The following is a 23687-nucleotide window of genomic DNA, read 5'->3' as shown; positions in this document are numbered from 1 at the left end:
CAGACTTTGCCAGCAGTACCCCATCTGATTTATTCACTAACATGCATCCAGATCTGGGCAACTGGAGAGCAGAGCATTTCCTGAATCTGATTATTAGCTCTATGGCATAGTGACTGATGTCAGTTCCAACTTTGCCAAACATCTCTCATCACTACAAGCTGTACCCCATTCCAAAGTCTTAAGTTTGCTCTCTCTCTCTCTGGAGCAAGCTCCCTTCCACATATTTGCTATATGGATTCAACAATGTGAAAATCATGTTTGTTCCTTAAAGTGCTCCTGCTGCAGTGGATAAAAATAACTTCTTACTGTTGTCTTTGCCTGGTTGGGGGAAGCAGTGTGGAAAGATGAGAAATTGCAACCACATTCTGGATATGTTTATCTCCCCATGTTTATCCAAACCCACACTTGCCCTGAGTCTCCAACTCTTAATCCCAGTTTGATGTGACAAATGTTAAAATCATAAGAAAATTTCCAACTTTGTGCTACACCCATGGCTTCTAAGTTGCTTTAGTATGGAGTTCAATGAGGCACTGTCAGCTTTAGTATGGAGTTCCATGAGGCACTGTCAGCTTTAGTATGGAGTTCAATGAGGCACTGTCAGCTTCTATGAGCATTATTTTAATCTTTGCTGAATTGGAAAACTAGGTACTTTATTGCACAAAATAGTCTATGGCCTGCCTTCCTGGAGCCTCTGGAACAGTTGAGGGAATGTAAGACTCAGACAGGCAAGTAAATACACATTTAATACTAAGGTAACATCGACTAACAAGAAAAAAAGGGAGTTATTCTAAAGCAGGGTGTCAAGGAAGAAAGAATGTTCTCCCAATTTATTTAATGTTTTCCTTATGTTTCCTCTGAATGGTGCTTGTTCCTTGACAAGCTTTTCCTGCCCACTGCATCTAACACTCCTTTTCTGGGATGGATCAAGAACCCTAGCTGCTCACTGGGTTTGTTTATTTACTTACCCTGCAATTCCTGTTCTCATCCTAAAGAGCATATGTTTGCAGAGCACACGGGGAGAAGAGAAGTGGGTGTCTGTCTTCCTGCTTTTTTCCCTGAACTTTCCTACCAAATTGTTTTTTTTATATGCCTTTTGCAATCTTGTCCCATCCAGCTCAAGCATTAGGAAGGCTGTCTATGGAGTCCTTTCCAAAGCTTTTAAACTCTCCACATTTTGCAGATATTCTGGAGCTGAGGTATTAAGCAAGAAGGAACAAGCAGCTGATGGGGAAAGCACAAGGAAATGCAGTGGCTTTTTCACCAGACAGGCATTGTTGGAATTGGGTGGGCATCTGCAACTTCTCTAGACAGATGGAGAATATGTGTTCTCTCCCTCTGTCTCTCTGTCTCTGTCTCTCTCTCTCTGTGTGTGTGTGTGTGTGTGTGTGTGCATACGCACTCGAGAGTGCATTTCATGCAGCTCCTGCTACTTGTGGGATGTCCAGAAAACAGTTTTATCCCAGAAAAAGAATCTGTGTGGAATCTAACTGGGAATTCTTAAAAACTAGTAAAGCAAATCGCACTCTGAAGAGGGTAACTGCTTTCTTCATACTTAGAGGATATCACGCCTGTTTTCAAACTTCCAGTAAAAGAAGGCAAAACATGTAATAATGTTAGCAACAAAGGACCAGCCTCCCAGATTCTGTGTTCTAAAGCTTTGCAAAGAATACGGGTTCGAAGTCTCCTGACTTTTGTATCCAGGCCGTTCCATCTCAACCCCAATCTTGGGGTACATTACAGGCTCCAGAGACCTGTAACCTTGGGTCCTTTAAATGAGACAGGCAGGAGCTGTGACATTTGCTTCTCCTCTAACTTATCAACACATACATTGAAGGCACTCCTGCAAATGTCAGTTGTTTTCAAAGTGGCCTGCCTATAATCCAATGCTGCATAAAGCTTTAGTACTGCAAAAGAACCCTTCAGAATACTCATCAGTACCCTTAGGACAGGTTTACATTAAACATGCTTTGAGGCTTGTGACCTCCAACAAAATAATTCAGTAACTATATGTGCTTGTGCTCCTGGGGAAGAGGTAGGATGCCCAACCGTGGATGCCATCCTAGGGCGTGGTCTTTTCCATGGTGGTGGTTTGACCTGGGAACCTGATTTCTTTTTTCTTGCTACTACCAAGAGCTGTCTCTACCCCCACTCCACTTGCTCTGGAAACAGAAGCAAGAAATGGACCTTTTTGCATTACCCTCAAATGGAAGCAATCTTTCCACATAGTATTCCCAGTCCCCCAGGTAAGAAAAGAGAATGTACAACAGATCCTCTCAAGAACATAAGAAGAGTGCCTAACACTCTCTAACAGTGACTACTTGGGGAAGTGCCTAAAGGAGGAGGGATCTTCCAGAGCAAAGGCTGGGCTTGGAAGAAAGCCACAGTACAATTGCTTTTCCATCCAGATTACCCAGAGAGCTCACACCTCCGGGTCCTCCCCTTAGGATCAGGTAAAGCACCTTCAAGTTGAAGGGTAAACTCCCACCTAAGCCCCCTGAGACCACACAATCACAGCTACTTTCCCTGAAAATGAGGAGGGGAAAGGATAAAGCAACAGAGAGACACTGAAAAAGACTAAGAATTGAGAGGGCATCTGTTGCCAGAAATCCCGGGAAATTAGGAACACGAGGGACAAGGGGTGCATTGCCCAAGAGTAGTTGCTGAAGTGAGGTTGGGTCTCTGAAGAGCCTAGGGACATGGCCACTACCGTGTGGTGAGCTCTCCCAGAGACCAAGGACAATAGAGGCATTGGGTCTGGGGTATTTGGTACAGCTGGGTCAGAAGCCTCAGGCGCACCAAACCTCAGTGCGCCCACCTTGCCAGGTCCAAATTGTCCCATCGAGGTCCTCCCCCAACCCTGCTCCCATTCTCTCGCGGTCTTTGCTGTGTCCAGAGATGCTCCGCCGCAGACCCGGGACCCCTTAGGCGCCTCTTCCCGTCCATCTGCCAAATCACAACGCCTGTATTTTTCCAGCTCCCTCTTTCCCTCTTGAAATTGAAAGTTATTGAGGTCGCTCGGGGTTGTTGCTCCTCCCCGCCCCCGAGCTCCCCCCGCCCCCCGTAGCCATCCCTTCTCCCCCTGCCTCCACCTCCTCCCCTATGGGGTGCTCCTAGCCCTGCCCAACACTGGAGCGGCTCCTGCTCAGAACGCCAGAAGCAGCTCACGTCTCTCCAGCGCCCCTTGACCATGGCTGCGTTACCCACGGCGTCAGCTTCCCTGCGCTCCCGGGGTCCCCGCCACTGCCGCAGCCGCAGCAGCCTCTGAGCTCCAAGGGCCACTGCTCTCCTGGATTTCCTCCCGCACCAACCGCCGCTGTGCAACCAAGGCTAACCTGCGGCCAGCCAGGAGGCTCCTGCAACCTTCGCTCGCGGAGATGACAGCCACCCCAGAGCAGCCGGCTGTGTTCGGACAATTTGAGAATGCAATTGTTGGTTTCCCTGTCCACCCGTCCTGCTTCGCTTGCCATCACAGCACGCCTGTTGGATCTCAGTGGAGAAGTCCCGCTGCTCTGTTTTTTCAACTCTCCGTATAGACTCGCCTAACACCTACATACATACTTTAAAAAAAAAAACATTAAATATAACTAATAGTGAAAAGAAAAAGGAGAGAAAGAAGGGTAACATTACTGGGTTACTATGCACTTGCGACTGATTTCTTGTTTTTTTATCATTTTGAACTTTATGGAATACATTGGCAGCCAAAACGCCTCCCGGGGAAGGCGCCAGAGAAGAAGTAAGTGCAGGGTTTTCTTTTTTGGGAGGAGGGGGTATTGCTATTGTTGTTTGTTTTCGTTGTTGTTTTGGTTTGGGTTTGCGGTACACCTTTGCTCCCACCACGCTCACCTGTCAGCTCCTTTTGCCTGCTCAGAGTCAGCTGCTGGAGGAAGCAGTCTTTTCAACCTACAACCTATGCCTCCCACAGGAGATAGCAGTTCGGGGCACTGGCTTTCCCACTCCAGCACACACGCCAGTGCTGGAGTCTGTGCTCCCGGTGCTAGTCTGGCTCCCACCCTCCTTGTAAATCGGGATCTGGAAATCTTGGTTTCTTTCTTAGATTAGCTCTAGGGATTTGTGCTTTCCCTTCGTGGCTCAGAGGGAGGCCTGGAGCTCCAGGCAGTTGTGTCGCCCTGCCTTCGGGTTGCTTGATACTGACGCAAAGGGATGTGGGACCACCCCACGTTCCCGCCTGGCTCGGGGAAACCTTGGCTAACCCCCCCTCCCGCCCCCGCCCAGGCTGTTTTACGGTAGTCAAGTCAAGCAACCTGGGGCGGGCTCGAGAGACACTGAGCAAGCTCCCGTACTGCCGCTTCCCATGAAGCGCACAAGTAGAGCGGCACTGAGGCGCCAGAGCTTCCAGGACTGTCTGCTGAGTTGCCCCATGTCCCATGCTCCGGGGTCGGAAAGCAGACCAACTCCAGAGGTTCCGAACTTCAGTCACTTTCATGCCTTGCCTGTCCCCACGTGAATGCTCTGGCCACCTCAGACTCTTTCAAGGGGCGCATACTGAGAGTGGGGTTCCCCTTGAGCTCATCTCCTCTCTGCTCTTCAGTCTATTATTACATGGGAGAGTATTATGTCCCGGCTGTGTGAAACTATGCTTTTGCTGGAATTACATGGATACCTCCGGGGAAGCCTCCACCTAAATTGGTGCGAGGCAATCCAGCATCTTTCAGAGATTCCGGAACAGATGTAAAAGGTGGTTTCTCTGTTTCTGAGTTGCCCCTGCGCGCTGTTGTCAGTGCCCGCAAAGGGAGTCCTTTAGAAGAGCTAAGGGCAACCCTGGCTCTACAGAGGGCTCTTGGGCCCCAGGGGTAGCTACTAAGGAAAACTAACAGAAAACACCCAGTAAAGATATTCTTTGGTAGCTTGGACCTGGGTGGCTGGTCAGCCAGATGAGATCTCTTTCCCAAGTGTCCAGCCTGCAAAACCCTTGGGGCAGGGATGCTGGTAGCTCTTAGGACACAACAGCACTTGTGTGGGATGGAAATTTAGCAATCTCCTCTCGCCACTGTTTGTCTCTGTCCTGGCCCTGGACGTGAGGGTCCCCTGAAAGCTCCCTTTGTACAGCTAGCCAAGCCAGACAAAGTTTGATTCACCTGAAAATTGCCTTTAAAAATCGTGGCTGGGCAGGAACGCCAGAGTCCGAGTTGGCCCTATTGCCTCTAGGATCGCTTCTCAGCACATGAGGGCCCAAACTAAACATGTCAGGGCATCCGATTTATTATTCTTGGCCTCTGAGTGGTTTGTATTTGCAACCCTCCCACCACTCTATCGCTCAGGCCCTGCTGCTGCGGTATATACTGAAGTGGCAGCCTAGGGGCCGCACCGCCACTCCTGGCCAGCTAGGTCCGCTGGGCACTGAGTTTCGAGGCCAGTGGGGAAAGCAAAGCCAGGAAGAACACAGATGTTTGCCCCGCATAGCTCGTGTCAATAGGCTTAGACCAGTCCACTCCATCCTGGTAGAATCCCCGATCCGGGAGCTACACACTTGCGGAGGTGGGGCAGGGTCCTGTGTCTCAGTATCATTGGTACCTGAGTTTCTGGTTGGGGGCGGCGAGGGGCTTTTGTTTCTCAAGGAAATAAATCAAAGAAAGTTTGTTGTGCGTTCGTTCCCCTAAGGACCAGAGCGGGGAAACTCGTGGACACATCTGGGCTGGAACTAGGGCGATGATGTGTGAAGATTAAAGGACACTGCTTTTCTCTCTTCCTGTGTCATCTCAAAGCCAGGTCAAAGGCGCCCTCTCGTTGTGTTGCGGGGTTAAGAGAGAATAAGTGGATCTGAGCTGAAATTTCAGTGATTCTGTGGGAGTGGGTCTGGAAAAGAGGTCTCTCCTGCAGCATTCTTGGTGCAGCTGCTCTTTGCTTTTGCGGCTCGATTGCTCCTGCAATCCTGGGAGAGGGGCGACCCCTTGCGTCCTCCAAGCAGACAGAAGAAAGATTTGGCAGGCGCAGCACAGCTTTTTGCAGCAAGGCCAGAAACTTGAAATTAACGCAGCAGGTTTATAAAATCACCTGGACCGTGTTTTTAAAAAAATACCTGAATAAAAATCTCCTTAATAGTAACTGGGAATATTTTTATAATGAACGATAAAAAAGGCAGTAGTCAAATTATCTTAAAACTGGCCAGATATTCCTATTTTTTTCCACAATAAGGCAACTTAGGAAAGCAATTAGGAATATCGCATTTGCCTTGTAGCAAATAGCTTCATTTTTTAAACGTTTAGAAACATCACTAATGAGAGAGGCAGAAAATTAGGGTTAAAATTAAAGACTCCTAAAGTCTTTTTTTAAAAAGTGGTCTCTTAAATATCTTAATACCAAAGGTCCTTGCTAGCAAAGATTGCCATTTACAGTGTTAAACATGTTCAAGTATAAAGAGTTATGCGAATATTCTTGTGTTTCTCTACAATAATCAATATCCTATTGATCTCCACAAACCAATGATCTTATTACAAACTACGATTTTCTCTATAAAAATATGCAATGCTTTAAAAACAGAAGTCTCATACATTTTAATGTCTGTGTAATTATGGTGCATAAACACAAGATTGTACTGATTTTGAATGATATACAGTGCCTAAAGAAGACAAAATAAATTTATTCAAGATAAAATGTAAAGAAAGCTGTACTTCAAAAAGTCAGGAAGATTTTTAGCAACAAGCTCTAGCTTTGGACACTGGTTGCTAATTTACAAAGCCTAAATTCTGTCTTTGATCTCATTTCCAGCTCAACCTTTGAAGTTTGGTAAAGTCAACCTTTGAATTTTGTGTTGCATGTTAGTAGCATTTAAATGTCATCTTTATCATAACAATCATAATTCTTTCCTAATGCATCCCATTTTCACCTGGATTATTTATGTGGGGGAAGAGAACTCCACTTGAAGTGTAGAAACTGGTATTACAGAATCTCCCTTAGCCGGCTAGAGAGCCAGTCAGTGAAACTTGCCTTCTCACATGAACCTCCCTGCCTTTTATGTATTTATACTATGTGCTGAACCTGCCATTGAGAGGGTATCAGGCTAATGAAATAATGAACTTCATCATCTCCAGAGTACCGGTTTCCCAATATGTTTAGAGACTAGGCTATTCTGCTTAACTGGTAATCTTTGTAAATGTTGTTGCTATAATGCTGACAAATACCAAATAGGACTAGAGTGTTTTTCCTCATCATACTTCATTATTTGATTATCCAGAAGCTTCCATAGGATAATACTGCCCCTGAGGGCATTGCCTCTCTGCAGGAGGATATCAGGTATAATGTTCTTTAATTGTGGGCATTTATTAATTTCATCTTAGTTTTTCAGATTTTAGATCATCTGTGTTTCAGAAATTCATTATATGCCTAGCAATTAAAATACAGCTACTACAATTTGCAGAGAAAGGTGAAAAGAATAAAAAATACAACAAAAATTGTCACACTGATGATATATTTATTGGAGCTGATTATCTCCTGAGATGGTGCAGCAGATGTTGACGCAGGGCAAGCTTCTGCGCATCTTGGCCATTTTATTCCTGGAACATGTTGACAGATAAAATAAAAAAAAAACACTGTTAAACTGAAATATTAATTTAATGTTTTATTTGAAGATTGGGAGCAATAACCTTTTTCCTTTCTTGACTACATTTGTCACTTGTATGCTTTAGTTTTGAGAAAAACAATTAGAGAGAGATCTGACCAAGAACTGTTGGAGAAAGTGTATTCTGTGGCATATCACATGGTATGAATGCAAATCGGAGATAAACTCAATTTCCTAGGAAATAGTGGCACATGAAAATAAAAGCAAAGTGCTTTTCCCTTTCTGGGCTCTGACTAAAGCATCTTTGAGCTAGGAAGTTTGTTTCCCAAAATACTTTGTTGCTACTCTATGTTAAATCTTTATTTTCTGCTCCAGCAGAAAGATTTTACTGAATGCCTTAAAAAAATGGTGTCTTAGCCCAACTCATTCTAAGAATTGATAGAAGAACAAGTGAAAAGAATTTATCACAGTCATTTCAACATTCCTTTGAACATGCAATATGAACAGTATTTTAAATTTTATGTAGATGGGCTATTTCTCCAATGAAAGAGTTCTCTAGTTTTTAATGTTCAAAAAATTAGGTCTCCAGAAAGCAATGAACTGAAATTACAACATGCAGTAAAATTGGATTTTTAAGTTGTTATAGGAAAACCTTTGGTATACCACAAAATGACTTTAATAGATATTTGATCCTTTTAGATTATTTGAATCTGGGTAGGTATCTCCAGACTGTTACTAAATGTCTAAAAATATTTTCTAGTTAAATGTCAAATCATTTAAATATGTATAGTGTTCTTCATTCTTCGAAACAAAGCATTTCAGAACCTTATATAAATATATAATACTAAAACATTACTCAAATTACATAAACTTTCAGAAATACAACCATTACAGATGCTCTAATTCTCTCTTATTTTTCTCTTTAATCTCTCTTTAAGCTCTCAAGTTGGTATTTTCCTGATCTCTTCCTCTTCCTCACTATTGATTCATTCACCTATTCCCACTCACCACAAAGGCTAGTCCGAGCTTTCAGGGAATTCCTGAAATGCCAGCACAGTACATATTGTGTTTCATGGAATGTAAGAATCAACTTCAGTTACCATTAAAAAAACATCATTAAGTTTTGAAAATATAGCAAGAGTCAGTCATTATAGTGTGTGGCAATTGTATTTGATGAGGGTACTTTTCTCTTCTTATAAGACATTGTTCAGCAGTGTTATTTACAAAGCAATAATTTGAAATGTATTGACTTATAAATTGGGTAGATTTTTGTCTTGCTTTTGATTTTGTTGGAAAATACAGACAGCTTTCTTTGTTATATTTTTAAAAATCTTATGAGTAGATCATATTTAAAATTACCACCTACTGAGTCCTCTAGTAGATTTGAAAAGCTTTGCAATTGTGCATCAATAAAATACATGAATATAAATATGAATATGAGGAAAAATACTGGAGATGCTTTGTTTATTTATTACACCCAATCATATCATATTCAGAAGCATTACTAACATTCTGATTAAACTGTTCATAAGGCAATAATAAAAAACAATAAAATTGTAACCCATTATTCAAAGGTTAGGATTTGTCAGGAATACTATAGTTTATGAGGACTAGCTGGGTGTCACTAGTGATAAGAACTCCCATTTTTCCACCTGGAATTTTTCAACAGTGTGACACTTAGATAAAATATCTGAAATCATCTCCTATGTGAAGAGTGCTCATTTACAAACCATCTAGTTACAGTACCTCTGATTTGGTAAAATCATCTCTGCCTAAACTAAGAAGGCAGCAAGAGATGTAGTTACCGTTTGTTAACACTAAACTTTGGAAATTCTTTAAAAGAAATTTAGTGGTACCAAACAACCTTCTCACTCAGTTCTATAGATGGATGATTGTAACTGTTACAATATATAATGGGTTATAATTTCATTACAATTCAGGCAGGTTCATCTTGTCCCCAGCATTAGAGTCCTTGGAGCTGATTCAGAGTGGCAAGCGGAGGAAGGCTTCAGTCTCCCTGTCCTGACAAGTGCTTAGAGATGGCCTGTGAAGACAAGGATAAGTTCACTCTGTTGATTTACTTTTAAGAATAAAAGGCCTAAATTATGACACTGAATTATAGAGCCAGATAATATAGCCGATTACTCCTTTTGATGAGATAAATAATTCATTTAGTAGAAAGAAGAAAAAGAAGCAAGACTATATTTGGCATCAATTTAGGAGCATAAGGATTCAGATGTTGGTCAATGGAATGGTTGGAAAAGTGATACAAAGACAGACAAGAATGAGACAAGTGAGTCAGCTAGGAGGACACTTAGGACTTGAGCCCCAATTTCAGATGTATCAATGGCTGAAGGCAAGGATTGCAGTATCATTCATTAAAAAGGATGGCTGGACACAGGTGCTTTCCTTTATTTATCGAAAGTGTTTGTGTTTCTAGCCTCAAGACTGCCTCATGTAGTGTCAATGAGATTATATTAAATCACTTTCCTCATTCTGAATGCTCTAATGTATTATTTGCAACTGTGCTTTTATAGTACTTTCTGTATGTCAGAGAATGGTGGCTGCTATCATGAATGATTGTCCCAAACTGCCAAATCCTGTAGTGAAGATAAGGCTTGGAACCTTTACTATCTATATTACTTTGCCACAGGTCATAAGGAGACTTGAAAGATTTTATAGTAATGGAAGATATATTTGTATAAGATACTGAATATTTCTGAGCCACAGTATCCCAAACAGAAACAGTGTCTGAACCTAGCATCCCACAGTGGCATTGCTACTTTCAAGTAGATTTCTCAATGAACATGTGTTAATTTCAGGATGGGATAAAATCTGAAGGCATCTGGTTAGCTCATCTAATTGGGCAACATCCCTAATGCATATTTGATCAGCTATCATAACCATCAGGTTCGTGGATTTTCACTTGCTCCTTCTATTAATTTTGAGATTTCATATCAAAGGGAGTATATTTTCCCAGTATTATAAGTACTTGGCAGAAGTATGAGTTGGATTTAACTTACCTTTGAACTCCTTTCTAAAATTAATGTGTATATTCACTCCCCAAAATTGTTTCTAGAAATATTCTCATGAGCTTAGTTGTAACTACATCTCAATAGAAAGTGCATTCTTGAAAGTGACTGGTAAAACAGCCCTCATTGTATTACTACATAATAAAACTACTATCACAAAACATAGAGTACCAGAATCTATGAGCGACTTGTTTTAGAACACCAGCTCCCTGACATATACTCAATCAAGTAAGAAAAAGATTACTGCTTCTCACAGCTACAAAAGAACTTACAACTAAAAAGTATAATCACCTAAACAAAGGCTATCATATAGACGCAGAGCAAGTGTCATCCGACAGAGAGGTGGTAAAATAATATATCCAAGTATGTTAAATACCTACTGATAAAGCACAGCTTTACAACTGCCAAGGCCACTGCTGTACACAATTACATTTGTCTACTAAAGTGAATATTATGGTAACAATAAATAAATTCCTTACATAAGTTATCACCTCTCAGTAGAAACCCATTCCTTGAATATGTTCACAAAATAGCCTCATTTATCTGTCACACCACCTCTAAATGAAATTTAGAGTTTCATTTTATTTATTTCTTATCATTTCTTATGTACTCTGTTATCAGAGAGATGAGACTCAGTTCCTAGTCTATATAGTTCAGGTTTAACTTCAAAGCCAGGACTTTGGAGTCTCCCTCTTTCCACTCTAGCATACTGGGCACACAAGACGTTGTGTTTTCAATCCCACTTTAGACTTTTGTAATCCCAATGCTTCCCTTTGTCCTCTTCCTCCTAACCTTCCCTATAGACAGTTTCTAAACAAAGTTGCTGATCTTTATTTTTTTATCACAAGCAATGAAATTACACAATTTATTTGATATATTCTAAAATCCTTCTCCCCACATATATCTTTATGTATTCAAGACAAGATTTACTGAGGCATGACAATATGGGCTAAGCTGTAATTCTGAGTTAAATGTCAAAAGCCTTGTAGATAATTTACAATCACAATTGGCATTTCCCTGGCTATTTTTTTTTACCCAGAAAGCTATCTTTGTGATATTTCATACAATCTATTATTTATATTACTTTTACCATGAACATTAATAATAACCTTCACTCTGAATTTTTGCTTCATGGGACTTGATACAGGGGTTGCTGATGCTGAGTTTATACTAGAATCACCTGGAGATCTTTAAAAATAAAAACAAGACAAAATGATGTAATCTCTGCAGATAGGCCCCAGATAGTCTTATTTTTAAACCCAGTCTGGTGACTCTAAAACACAGCTGAAAATGATATACTGTCAGACCCTTAATTCAAGAATAGCCTTTACAGCTGAGCAACTGTTGAAAATGAAAACAGTTTTATGAGGGTTTGACAGACAAAATAAACCTGTGTGAAGTGTGATAAGGGATGAAGTATGTACCAACTGAACAGCAGAAAGCTATCTCTGTGCAGTGTTATTTCTCAATAGGAAATTGATAAACTGAAGACAGTGACTGTTGCAAGCAGGGCTATCTGAAAGAGAATCAATCATTTCATTCTAAAAAAGAGAGCAAAGTGCCTGCAGGAAGGCCTGATAGTGACCTTACCAGATGCTGGATCCCTGCAACACTGCCTTTGGGAGAAGGAGGTTGCACTGTTAGAGTAGGGGAGGCAGTCAACAGAGCAACTGTGGAAGTAAAATGAGGGATCAGCCACACTCAAACTGCTCTCCAAAGCTACTTAATAATAAACAACTGCTGGTTTGAGTTTTTTTTGTTTTGTTTTGTTTTGTTTTTATTTCTTACCCTCCCCCCTTGATGTCAGGAAAATCTTAATGGGGAGGCAACTGCCTAACAAGACGTAAACATTCCTTTCTTTATAGTCTCTGGCTAGCTTGAATAGACTATGATGATCACTATCACTGCTATAAATAGCATGGGCTACACTCTATCCAATGCATGGAGTTTTGTGAAAGATCATTAATTTGCAGATGCCTTTACTTTACTCATCTTCTGCTCTTCTCTAAGTTGTTGTCTTCATTAACTCTTGTTTATTATTCTTGTCTAGTCCACGCAGAAATTTCGAACCTTGCCATAAATTAAGGAAAGTTCCATGTAGAAACGAGGTGGAAGTCTGGGCTTCATGTCAGATTTCACTGTGCTTGTTAAGGGGGCTCTTTGGGAAAATTTGGGTTGCAATGAGTCACTAGGCCAAATCCCAATAACCACAATTGCCAGAAGTAATTAGACTGAAGAAAGCCAGGCTTCTTGGAAGGAGGGTCATCATAGCATGCTTGAGACACTGCTGCGTGGTCAGACCTAGTTACTTGTCCCTAAGGATTGGGAGCAATCATAAGCTACAGAAGCAGAAAACCCACAGAAAACAATGCTTTTTCTACCAACTTACTTCTCAGTGGGTTATTCACCCTAAGCATGCACAAATGAAAATATATCACTAGCATTGCTGGCAGCACTGTGCACATCACAGTCCCCATAAACCACCTGTTTGTCTGCAAGAGTCGAAACCACACACAGAACTCCTGCTGTCACTATCTCAAGTCTGCGCCTCCTTCCTGCACAGATTTAAAAAGAGCCCCGGGAATTCAGTCTTTGTGAAAGAATTATCTGGGGGAGGGGGAAGAAAAGAAAGAGAAAAAAAGAAATCCTCGTAAACATGCTTAGGTCAATGTAGACATAATATTAGTGAAAAGCAAATGATCTATAAGAAAATGGTAATCCATTACTGCAAGACAGGAGTGCTAAGATCTGCACTTAGTAAAAGGCTAAGGGCAAATCTAGGATTCCTTGTACTAAAAATAAACTCTTTTCGATGTGAGTATCAAAGCCAGTAAGTACGCATGATCAGGAGAGAAGCGAGCCAGTAAGTACGCATGATCAGGAGAGAAGCGAGGCTGTCTTTTGAAAGTTTCAGTATAAGACACAAAAATATTGTTAAGTCTTTCCATTCAAGAAGCACAGATGGATCTGTGCTCAATAATCCAGAGACAGGTTGGCTTTGAAACGACCGCCTTTGCCTGGAATACTCAGTGGCTATCACCTCATATGATAGAACTTTAATTGAATAAAACCTCAAAGCTTCCAAGACTCATTGTCCTTAAATTTTCAAATTCCTTCCTAACTTACAATGACTTTCATTGTATCCCTTTACTACTTTGATCTCAGGTTACTACTAGATCTTTGTTTATACATATGGAATCAAATGTCAAATATTTTAAATATACAGACTAATTCATTTGCTGGTCAGAGTTATTTTTTATTTTTATTTTTTTGCAATTGGCAATCTCCAGGTATCTTGGCAGATGCATTCTGTCCTCATATATAATACATATGTGTCTTCATAATGGGGTACAGTGAACTACTTGTCATTTTGACCAATATAGAAGAACCATATATATATTCCATTGCATTTGGTTTGCATTTGACAGTAATCTGGAAATAGAAACATCCATTCTTTCTTTCCCAGTTGAGTTACAAAGGTGCTTTTAACGATTCCCACTACCCTAGCTCTCTTCAGCATTCAGAGACACACTGAGAACCATTTGTCAATGACTTGATACACTGTTTGTGATCTAAAGGAGATGTGACTAATTCTGAAGATCCTTATGAAAGAGTTCTTAGCCAAAGTACTTAGTTTATAGCTTCCTGGGGGAGAAATGATACTTTCAGCACAAACCTGTTCTATTTAGGTTGGTATTTATCTCAATGGATGGCAATCCACTTCCAGCATACAAAGTTTGCATACTGATTCCACGTAGCAACTGCCTTTAGAAGCACTGCTCAGAATAAGTTTGAAAGTTGGATGTTTCAACATACTTCTACATGTGTCTTTCTCTGTGGACAATTTATTGATTCTCCAAAAACTATGGGTTTTCTCTTCTTTAAACCTGGAACCAATGGTCATTTTTACAAGAGCAATAAACTAAAGTGGTTCTTCAAATATCTTACTTGACTTGCTTTTCATAACATAAGTACCTTTTGTTAATATAAATGCTTCATATTCTAGCAGGAAGCTCCCTAAAATTCAGAGCTGCTTAAAATTATATGACCAGAAATCCCCTTTGTCCCCCTCTCCCAGCTTCTTCTTCCAGGAGTATGCCAGCGGTTTCTCACCATTCATTCTGACAACTGTTCTAGTGTAAATATTTAAAGAAATCCTTTCCATTAGAGATTAAACAAAGTATAAGTAATTGCTCTTCAATGATAGATCTTTATTAATGTTTGCAATAGCAGATCTTATTTCATCTATGCATAGACGCTGACACCCAAGGACCAAAGGAAAAGGAGCCAAGACAGGAATTACAATGTACTGTATGTAATCTGAACTGCAAAATACTGATTTTCATTTATCCTTTTAAGGCTTATGTTTAAGTAATGCACATAGTGTAGAGAAAAATGAATTTGTTAAAGTTGAAAATACCAAGAAGGAGTTACCAGTGATGAAAAGGTAGAGGGAGGTTACAAATCTGTGTATCAGTTAAACAACACCTTGCCATTTCCCAATGTGTTCATCAGACTTAAGCAACATGTGTGAATTCTGCTCTGACAAAAGCTCTGGTTCCTCTATTATTGCTCAAGAATTAGCATTAAAGGGGGTAAGGGCTGACTTCTCCTGTTTATATCAAATATCAGTTGTTAAAACAGTGTCACTCAAAAAAAAAAAAAAAACAAAAAAAAAGAAAAACAGTGTCACTCTCAGCTTAGAGAAACAAGCTTCGAGTATTGTCTTTCTGCATTTCCTGCCCACACAGATTTTCATCTAATGAGTACATTCCGGTTTCCCTCAGCATCAGGGGGATTGGTTAGGGTTCAGACCTCAGGTGCTCAGCTCTCTTATGCTATCAATACAGTAGGATAGTATATATGACTCGTGCACATCCCCCAGCATATTTAAATTATCTCTTAATGACCCATATTACTTAATACTTATAACTAGTTGTTATGCTGCATTTTTTAGAGGAAAATAATAAAGAAAAAGGATAGGCAAGTTTAGTACAGACACAAGTTTTTGAAAAATTATTTTAAGTTCTCAGTTGATCATGTAGTTTCATAGATGCAGAGGGATAAGTAGGTTAAGCATGACATAGCTAAGCAATTTTACCTATAAAGAACATCATGGGCTGAACTTCAGATTATCAATGATCTTCTGATGTGGACTGGAAAATAAGCACATGCCTTAGAAAACATGTTTTTCTTTCCTTTGATGACACTAAAATTAAAAAAAATCTGTATGTTTGAATTCAGCTTAATCGTTGACAATTCACAACCTAAGAGTTCTTGTTGGTCTATGATTTTTTCTTTATAAGGTAAGATTTTAAGGAAATTTACATTAATATTATTTCTTATGAAAAATTATAGAACTCAGATGTGCAGGCACATCTGTAACTGCAGAACTCAGGAAACTACAGCAGGTAATTTTTTGTGAGTTCAAGGTCAACCTAATAACTGTCTCAACATCTACACTGAATTTTTCTTCCTGTGTCTTTGATGTCAAATGTACAGTATTTACTAGACTAGTTCACATTTGAATCCTGGTTATATAGCATTATTTGGCAAAGAAAATGATAAACAGGATCTGTGGGATACAAATGGAAACCTCATAAACTTCATTGTAAGAAACTTATGTCTTCTGACTGACCTTCTCAAAGCCTGTGTTTTCTTGAGTTTTGATGATAGTGCGAGAAGACTCAGGGAAGGAGGCCAAGAAATCTGATTTATAATTGATAGACAGAGTTTCACAAATCATTTAGTCTCTGATTAGGTAGTAGCCGCTGTAAAGCAGGTCTACTACTTTTTCATTTGCCTGAAAGCAGGCTCCTGACCTTAAGTCCCTTCAAGAGTGGCATCAAAGAGTTTTGTTGTTTGTTTGTTTTTTTGTTTTTGCTTTCTCAGCACATGCTCTAGTCATATAAAGTCATCTTTCAAAGCTTCATAGGTGTGGAGTTATAGCTTCAATTTACAAATGTGTTTTTCTTTGTATGTCTGTATACTTTTTAGACTACATTTTAAGAAGCAGAAACAAATTTACTGGGAATAGTACAGGGAAAAATAAAACTCAACTTAGTCCTCATTAAAATAGCATGCATGTCACTGAATAGCCCCTTATTTAACATTTATCATGCTCTGTAGTTAATAAAGTGACTAAAACACACCAGAAAGCTACTCTTGATGTATTTTGAAGTTGTTTAAATACTAAGTTAAGAAGATGTGTGTGTATGTGTGTGTGTGTGTATAAAAGTAGAATGCTTAGATACCATTTCTAAGCAGTGGCATACTCATTTTTTAGATATGTTAGAATAGAAATGGGAATAATATTTGCAATGAGTGAGTCCAAGTCATATCCAGATATTTATCTGGAGAGCAGCATTGTGAGGATGAAGCACAAAGATGGGCGGAAGCACAGACTAAAACACTGGAATTTATGAGGCCTTTCAGCATTTTCTTGTCTTACAATTTATGGCCAATGAATAGAAGTCATCATTTAGTGTGACCTTTGTGACAATCACAGGAAGTATGCTATGCGTACGGTAAACGTAGTTGGCATTGTTAGGTGAAACTTGGAATGGAGTGGCATAGTTTGGCTGAGCAAATTTCCATTTTGGGTGCACTGATTAATTTCTATAGCTGAACTTTCACACTCCTTCATTAACTGGAATTACTGTTACCAAACACACACTAAAATATTTTATGTTTAAAAATCATACATTTTTGTTCATCAATCCAAGGCATTTCTCAAGCCTCTTATGGTAACCCACCCCTTGATCACTACATGGAATATACAACCAGATTTACTTAAAGCCCTTGCTTGGCAAATGCACATCAATATGCTATTTTGATGTCTACTCTAAGTCTGTTGATGATTTTTCTAATACCAGATTATAGCTTTAAAGAGGTTCCTTCCTAAAATATAAAGACATAAAACCAATTTGTTTGAGTTTTTATTGTAATTTACCATTAACTCATAAAGGATTTTAATTAAAAAAAAACCTTTTTGCATGTGTTATTTTGTGTTACCCCATGCAACAAATATATGATACATAGATAACCATCTGATAAGTAAGAAATTGAGGGAGCACATCAAAAGAATACAGACATTAAAGAGGCAAAATTTAAGCTAACAGCCTTCACTGTGACACTCTGCTTTTCATTAAGCCTATTAAAGAGGATACTTCAGGGGCAGGGACGGTTAGAGGAGGACACCCTTCATCTGTGGAGATGGGAATACTATTTTTACTTCATTAGACAAAAATCGGTCTGAGACAAGGACTAAACCTGGATAACTGGCAGGGAAGTCGCTGGGTAGTAAAAGGACATTACACAGTTTTATAGCAGAAGATCAATGAAATCAGAGCTAGTGTTTCTAAACAGTTATTCTGGTTGCAAATTGGCATCAGTGGTATTGGTGAGAAAGGAAGGTTATAAGCTCTGTCCCTTAAAACAACAATGTGTAGAAAAGGCTGATTGGAGACAGGCTTCAACAGGGTTCCTGGATTTCTGACTTTAGGAACTAAATGGCAGTAATTATTGCTACAAACTTAATAACTTTGCTTAATTTATAGCCTTTTTCAAGAGAAATACCTGTTCTTACACTGAAGATTTACTCTACGTGCTTGTCATTTCCTTACTGAGCGGCATGCTCCTCTCAAGGTCACAGGAGGCTACTTCCCTGGTCTTTCGTTTATGATGAAGCACGATTTTAGAAAACAAACAATTCTTACCAAGTTATCAAACTTCTCATCAAGTCATCAGCTTACCATTGCGGATGCTCTTATTCAATTCCTGGGGATAAAGAACATTCTAACTCTTTCTAGGCTGGTCAAATACCACGGTAACATTGTCATCAGCAGCTTATTTCACCGTAGTTTGCATGATATATGGAGACCGTTACATCATTACGTGAGTTGCTCAATATACTTTTAAAATGGACGTAGCAGGTCTAGCTACAGTCATCTAATTAAGTCCAGAGATAGCATTTCTACAGTATTTTATTACAAGCCCAGTAAGGAGCAAAAAACATAGCATGAAAGGAGGACATTTACTTTTTTTCCCCAGTGCAGGTATGTGAGTTTTCCTACACTGCATAAATCCCCAAATATTTCCACTGAAATATCTAACATTTTCATGATTTCTTTTGGTTTGGTTTCAACAGCATGTAGCCTAAGGGAAATCTTTGTTATATGTGAGATTTTTACTGGTTGAAAAGAAATTTACTGGCAGATCATTAAGGTCCTGTTCAATTAAATTCACATCAGGTGAAGAAAGAGCTATCTATCTAGGCAACGACATCATGTTAAAGGACAAAGAAGAATCTGGGGCTCCATATAGGAAGACAGTTTTAAATAAATATTTCTACATTTCCATAATAATAATTATGTATATAATTCATATGTATAATCAAATTAGGCATTCATGCTTTTATAAGTTAGGAGTTAGCAAGCTATGCAGATCTTACTGTTCTCATTTGAAAATTTATAGAGAAGATTTATAAGACCCTATTAAATTCCACAATAACAGCATCCTCATGAATTTTCTTACTGCATATGTACCTTGTAATTTTATTTTCTTTCTCTCTCCTCATCTTTCCATTTATCTGAATACTTTTCCTCCTAACTGATAACCAGGGCATGTAAGCAACCACAACTATCACTAATCTATCATGCTCTGATTCCTGTTGCAAAAAGCTTCTAATGTATATAGGTGTGATGTTTTCTAGATAGAAAAAAAATCATTTATTAAACCATCATACACTTCTTGAGCCAGAGACCAAGTTTTGTTACAATGCTATCTGCAGTCTCTGGGAGACTTCTATCAGCAGTAGCTGAAACTCTTCATTTGGCAAAGATGTGATTCTCAAAACATGTGGTAATTCCATCCTTTGTGTCAGAGTCATTTGTAATGCTTCTTAAAAATAAATATACTAAAGTCTACTGTTTCAAAATTTTTAGAAGCAGAGCCTAATCATTTGAATTTTAAGCACACCCTTGGGCCAGGGAGACACAAATACAGACTAGATGTTCTTGTATGTGCACAGGAATGTTGGTGAGCTTGAAGACTTGAAAAGGACTTCAGATCCTTTTGGAAGAAGAATTATAGGCAGTTTTATGTGGCTCAATATGAATGCTGGGAACTGAACTCAAGAACCCTGAAAGAACTGTACCTGCTTTTAACCACTGAGTCATCTGTTCAGCCTCACTGTTAATATTTTTATTATCCATTTTAGCTGTCTTTGTCTGGTAAGGTCCTTGTCTTTGGTGACCTGTCAGCCCCGTAATCATTCCTTCCTGGGTGTGTTAATGGGTCATCAGTAATACTTACTTGTAGTCCTTACAAAACAGCTTCTCTCGTTGGCTCTTAGTGAACTTCTGCCTCCCATACAACCAAAGACATATTAGCATATGCCCTCTTTACACCCTTTTAGTATTGGCGAAATCTACCAGCTATCTTAAATTTACACAGAACGAGACAAGATTATGTGCGGTACAACAAATTATCTTCTACTTATGGTTCATTTCTTTGCAACAGGGTCTCACTGTATATCCTGGCAGTCCTGGATTTGGTGTATAGACCAGGTTGAGCTTAAACTCACAGAGGCCTACCAGCCTCTGCCTTGAAAGTGTAAGGATTAAACATGTTGACTACTACACCCAGCTATATTTAGGATTTAATTTTTTTTCTTTTATTAGTTCCTTGAGAATTTCACAAAGCATACCCCTTATTTATAGTCACCCCTCCTCACACTTCCTAGATCCACCACTCTCCCTTACTCAACAAACTTGCTTGAGGGGCTGCACTGTTAGGGAAATTGATTTCTTGATCCAAGCAGCAGTCAGTTGCCAACAGCTCCTTGGCTAGGGGTGGGACTTCATGCCCTTCCCATTTCCAAACTGGGATTTGGTCTCCCATGAGCCTGCTGGGGCTTGGGTATGCTGCTGCAATGACTGAGTAAATATGTGCAGCGGCCTTTCTGCATCTGGAGGATACGCTGCCTTGTATTCATCCACCACCTCTGCTTCCTTTATTCTTTTTGCCCGTCTTCCACAATGATCCCTAAGCCTTGGTAGAAGAGCATGTGATATAGATGTACCACTTTAGTAACTTGGATAGTTGTGGTTTTCGTTAATCACTGTATACTGCAAGTAGAAGGTTCTCTAATGAGACCCGAGAGATGCACTAATCTATATGTAGAACAATAAGCCAAAAGAAGTTGGGTTAAAGCTATGCCTATTTAGCAGAATAATAATAGTAAGTTCTCCCCTTAGGCCTATGATCTACCTATTCACAGGTTCTTGGCCCAACACTATTGTCATGTATGGGTTTTTTTTCTTGTAGAACATAACTTAAATCATTCAGAAAGTTAGGTACTCCCATGATGTTCCTGTCTCTATTACATCAGTGGGTGTGTCTTTCCAAACCAGTCGTTATTATAGCTCAGAAGAGTCGTACCTTGGTTAAGACTGATGACTATTTTGTATCTTCTAGTAACATGTATAGCACCTTCTAAAACTATAAAGATTATCCTGTAAGGATGAAACTTCCAAGTGAGTACCATCTTGATTTTTCCATGTTCTATGACTCAAATACATTATCTCTTCAGCAATAGGGTCTTACTTTAAAGTTCTGGAAGGTGATTAATATAGCATTGGCACTGCAATATAGCAATAGCGTTATTCTGTAATGTTTGGTTGGAGTCTGTTGAGTCCTCACTTGTTAACAACTCAAAAAAAAAAAAAAAGGTATAGCTATTGCTGGCACTGTTTGTTGTTGTTGTTGTTGCCTTCTTTTGTTAGTTTCTAGTATCTCATAGGGGCACTGTCATCCTGTCAAAAAGGGGCTCCATCATAACTTTGCATGTGTAAGCTTTTACAGCAATAGCTGGCTTTCCATGTGACCTCTTCAAAAGATCTTTAGTGTTATTCATGCCTCCCTCTCCCCTCTTCTACACTGTTGTGTCACCTCAACCCCAATTTCACCTCTGTTGTTACATTAATCCCTTTAAACCTTTATATTACTTTTTCCTTCTCTTGAATGACCACAAATGCTAGCTCGGATGTGGAGGCTGGGAAACACTTATTCACTACTACTGAAGTACAAACTGGTGCAGCCACTATGATAATCGGTGTAGAAGTTCCTTAAAATGCTGAACATAGATCTATCACCTGTTTCACCATTGCTCTACTCTAATAGCCAGTAAATGGAAATAGCCTAAATGTCCATCCATAGATGAATAAATAATGAAAATATGACATATTTACACAATGGAATATTATTTAGTTGCTTAGACAAGGAAAATTATGAAGTTCACAGGTAAGTGAATGAAACTGGATGCAATAATTCTGAGACCAACTCCTGAAAGACAAACATTACATTTTCTATCACTTGTGTATCTTTAAATTTTCAGATACTTGCATTGGATTTGGGATACCCATGGTGGTCAAATTATTACTAAGGAACAGTGGAGATAGTGTGGGGCTTCAGGGAATGGAAGATAGAAGGTAGTGGTGCTTAATGGATTTGTACTGTCTGTACAAACATTAGGTACTCTGCACAGGTCAACCTTCTCAGAATTTATCAAAAAGATGTTCCTCTACTGCACATAGGCAACCCTAGATTCAAAATGAGTAAGCAACATATGCCAAAATAAATAATCAGATTTTAACTATCTTGACACAGGTAATTTGTATTATCCATCTTTGTGTGTTTGCTGGCTAGCAGAGTTAAGGTGTTGAATAACCTGATTTTTAAATAAATACTCAGATTAAAAGAAAACTATTAGTAATTTAGCTAGAAAAAAAGAGAACTGGAATTCCAAACCAGACTGATCTGAGAGGCTGTACTCGCCACTCGGTTGGCCTCCTCTGTGAAGTGTGCAGGGCTTCTCTCCAAATGAGGCACCAATGCAGGAAGAGCATATCAAAGCTTGCAAAGCATCTTGAAGGTGCATCATTATTCCTCTGTTTCGTCAGTGGTTTCAGGAAGCTAGGAGAAACTGCCACTGATTTTCTCTTCTCATAACTTCAGATGTGACACATAAAGCCAAGTATTTTTGTTTAATGGTATGCATGCTATTTGCACATCTTCTTGTACCTATTAAAATACAGCAAATCTCTGTCTGCTGTTGGCTTATGCTAAGGCTTCAGACACCCTATGTGGCATGAAGATCCAAGTTTATTCGTAATATAACAAAGTAGAGTTTGTTTTTTTGTACAGACTGAAGTTTGTTTCACTCAAGAATGTGAGTTGGTAGTTATGGCTTCACACCCATGCAGGGTCAGTACCATTAAATGATCACATTTTCTGTTTATGTTGACTTCTAATTATTTCTCCCATTAAAAAAAAAAAAAGAAAAGGGTCTGTTAGCCAAGCCAGAGCACATAATGATTCCCACTGTTGGATGAACACTGTTGGACCTGTCTCCTGAAAGAAATGCTGTTATTTACCACCCACAAACTCAACAACAGTCCTAGCTCTCTGCAGGATCTGGATTCTCGGCCCTCTCCAAACCCTCTTGTCCTCTGTTCACCCCCACTTGGGAACATGGCCACTTGGAGAAAGGGAAGCTTCCCCTCCCTTAGAAACAGCTGCGAATGCTGACTCAGTACCATACATTTTAACCCCGAGCCGAGCGTGCTCACTTTATGGTGGAGTTTCTATTTGTGATTAAGGAAAAGACCTTCAGGTGCCTTTGATACGGTCTCCACATTGCACTACACCAGCAAATCAGACTGGCTGGGCACAAGGCAATTAGTATAAGTATTCCTACCAATCTCATAAACTTGGAAACCCATCCATGGATTATTAATCTTTTAATGAATAAAATAACATATGGTGGAGATTCTTATGTAAGTCTTATTAGAATTGAAAACCACAGTGCTACTGGCCTGAACTACTAATCATTTCAATTTACATCTCTAATGTTATGATTTAGAAAATGTAAGAAAAGACTATATGTAAGACTTTTTAAAGTTTTTATTCTTTAATGACCTCTTGTATGCTTCATAACTTTCCTTTTCTCTTTCTCTACCCCAAACCCCAAATATACTCCACTAAAAGAGGAATGAATATGTAAAAACTCCAAGCAAATTAAATTTACTGCTGGTGGAGATAGAAGGGAGCAGAGGGCAAATGGAATGTTCTTACAT

The 23687-nt window shown here is 39.5% G+C and overlaps 1 protein-coding gene across 1 annotated transcript in view; it reads left to right on the top strand.

Moving 5' to 3' along the window:
- Positions 1 to 3074: 3074 nt before the first annotated feature.
- Rspo3 (R-spondin 3) overlaps positions 3075 to 23687 on the top strand; it is a 35246-nt gene continuing 14633 nt past the window's right edge. Inside the window, exon 1 of the mRNA XM_031380702.1 lies at positions 3075 to 3733. Within this exon, the coding sequence (XP_031236562.1) occupies positions 3637 to 3733 (97 nt within the window). The 5' untranslated portion in view covers positions 3075 to 3636. The remainder of the gene's footprint in view (positions 3734 to 23687) is intronic.

The sequence above is a fragment of the Mastomys coucha genome, unplaced genomic scaffold (genome assembly GCF_008632895.1).
Source record: "Mastomys coucha isolate ucsf_1 unplaced genomic scaffold, UCSF_Mcou_1 pScaffold2, whole genome shotgun sequence".
NCBI lineage: Eukaryota > Metazoa > Chordata > Mammalia > Rodentia > Muridae > Mastomys > Mastomys coucha.
The sequence above is the reverse complement of the archived record's forward strand: the minus strand, read 5'-3'. Positions and strand labels throughout refer to the sequence as shown.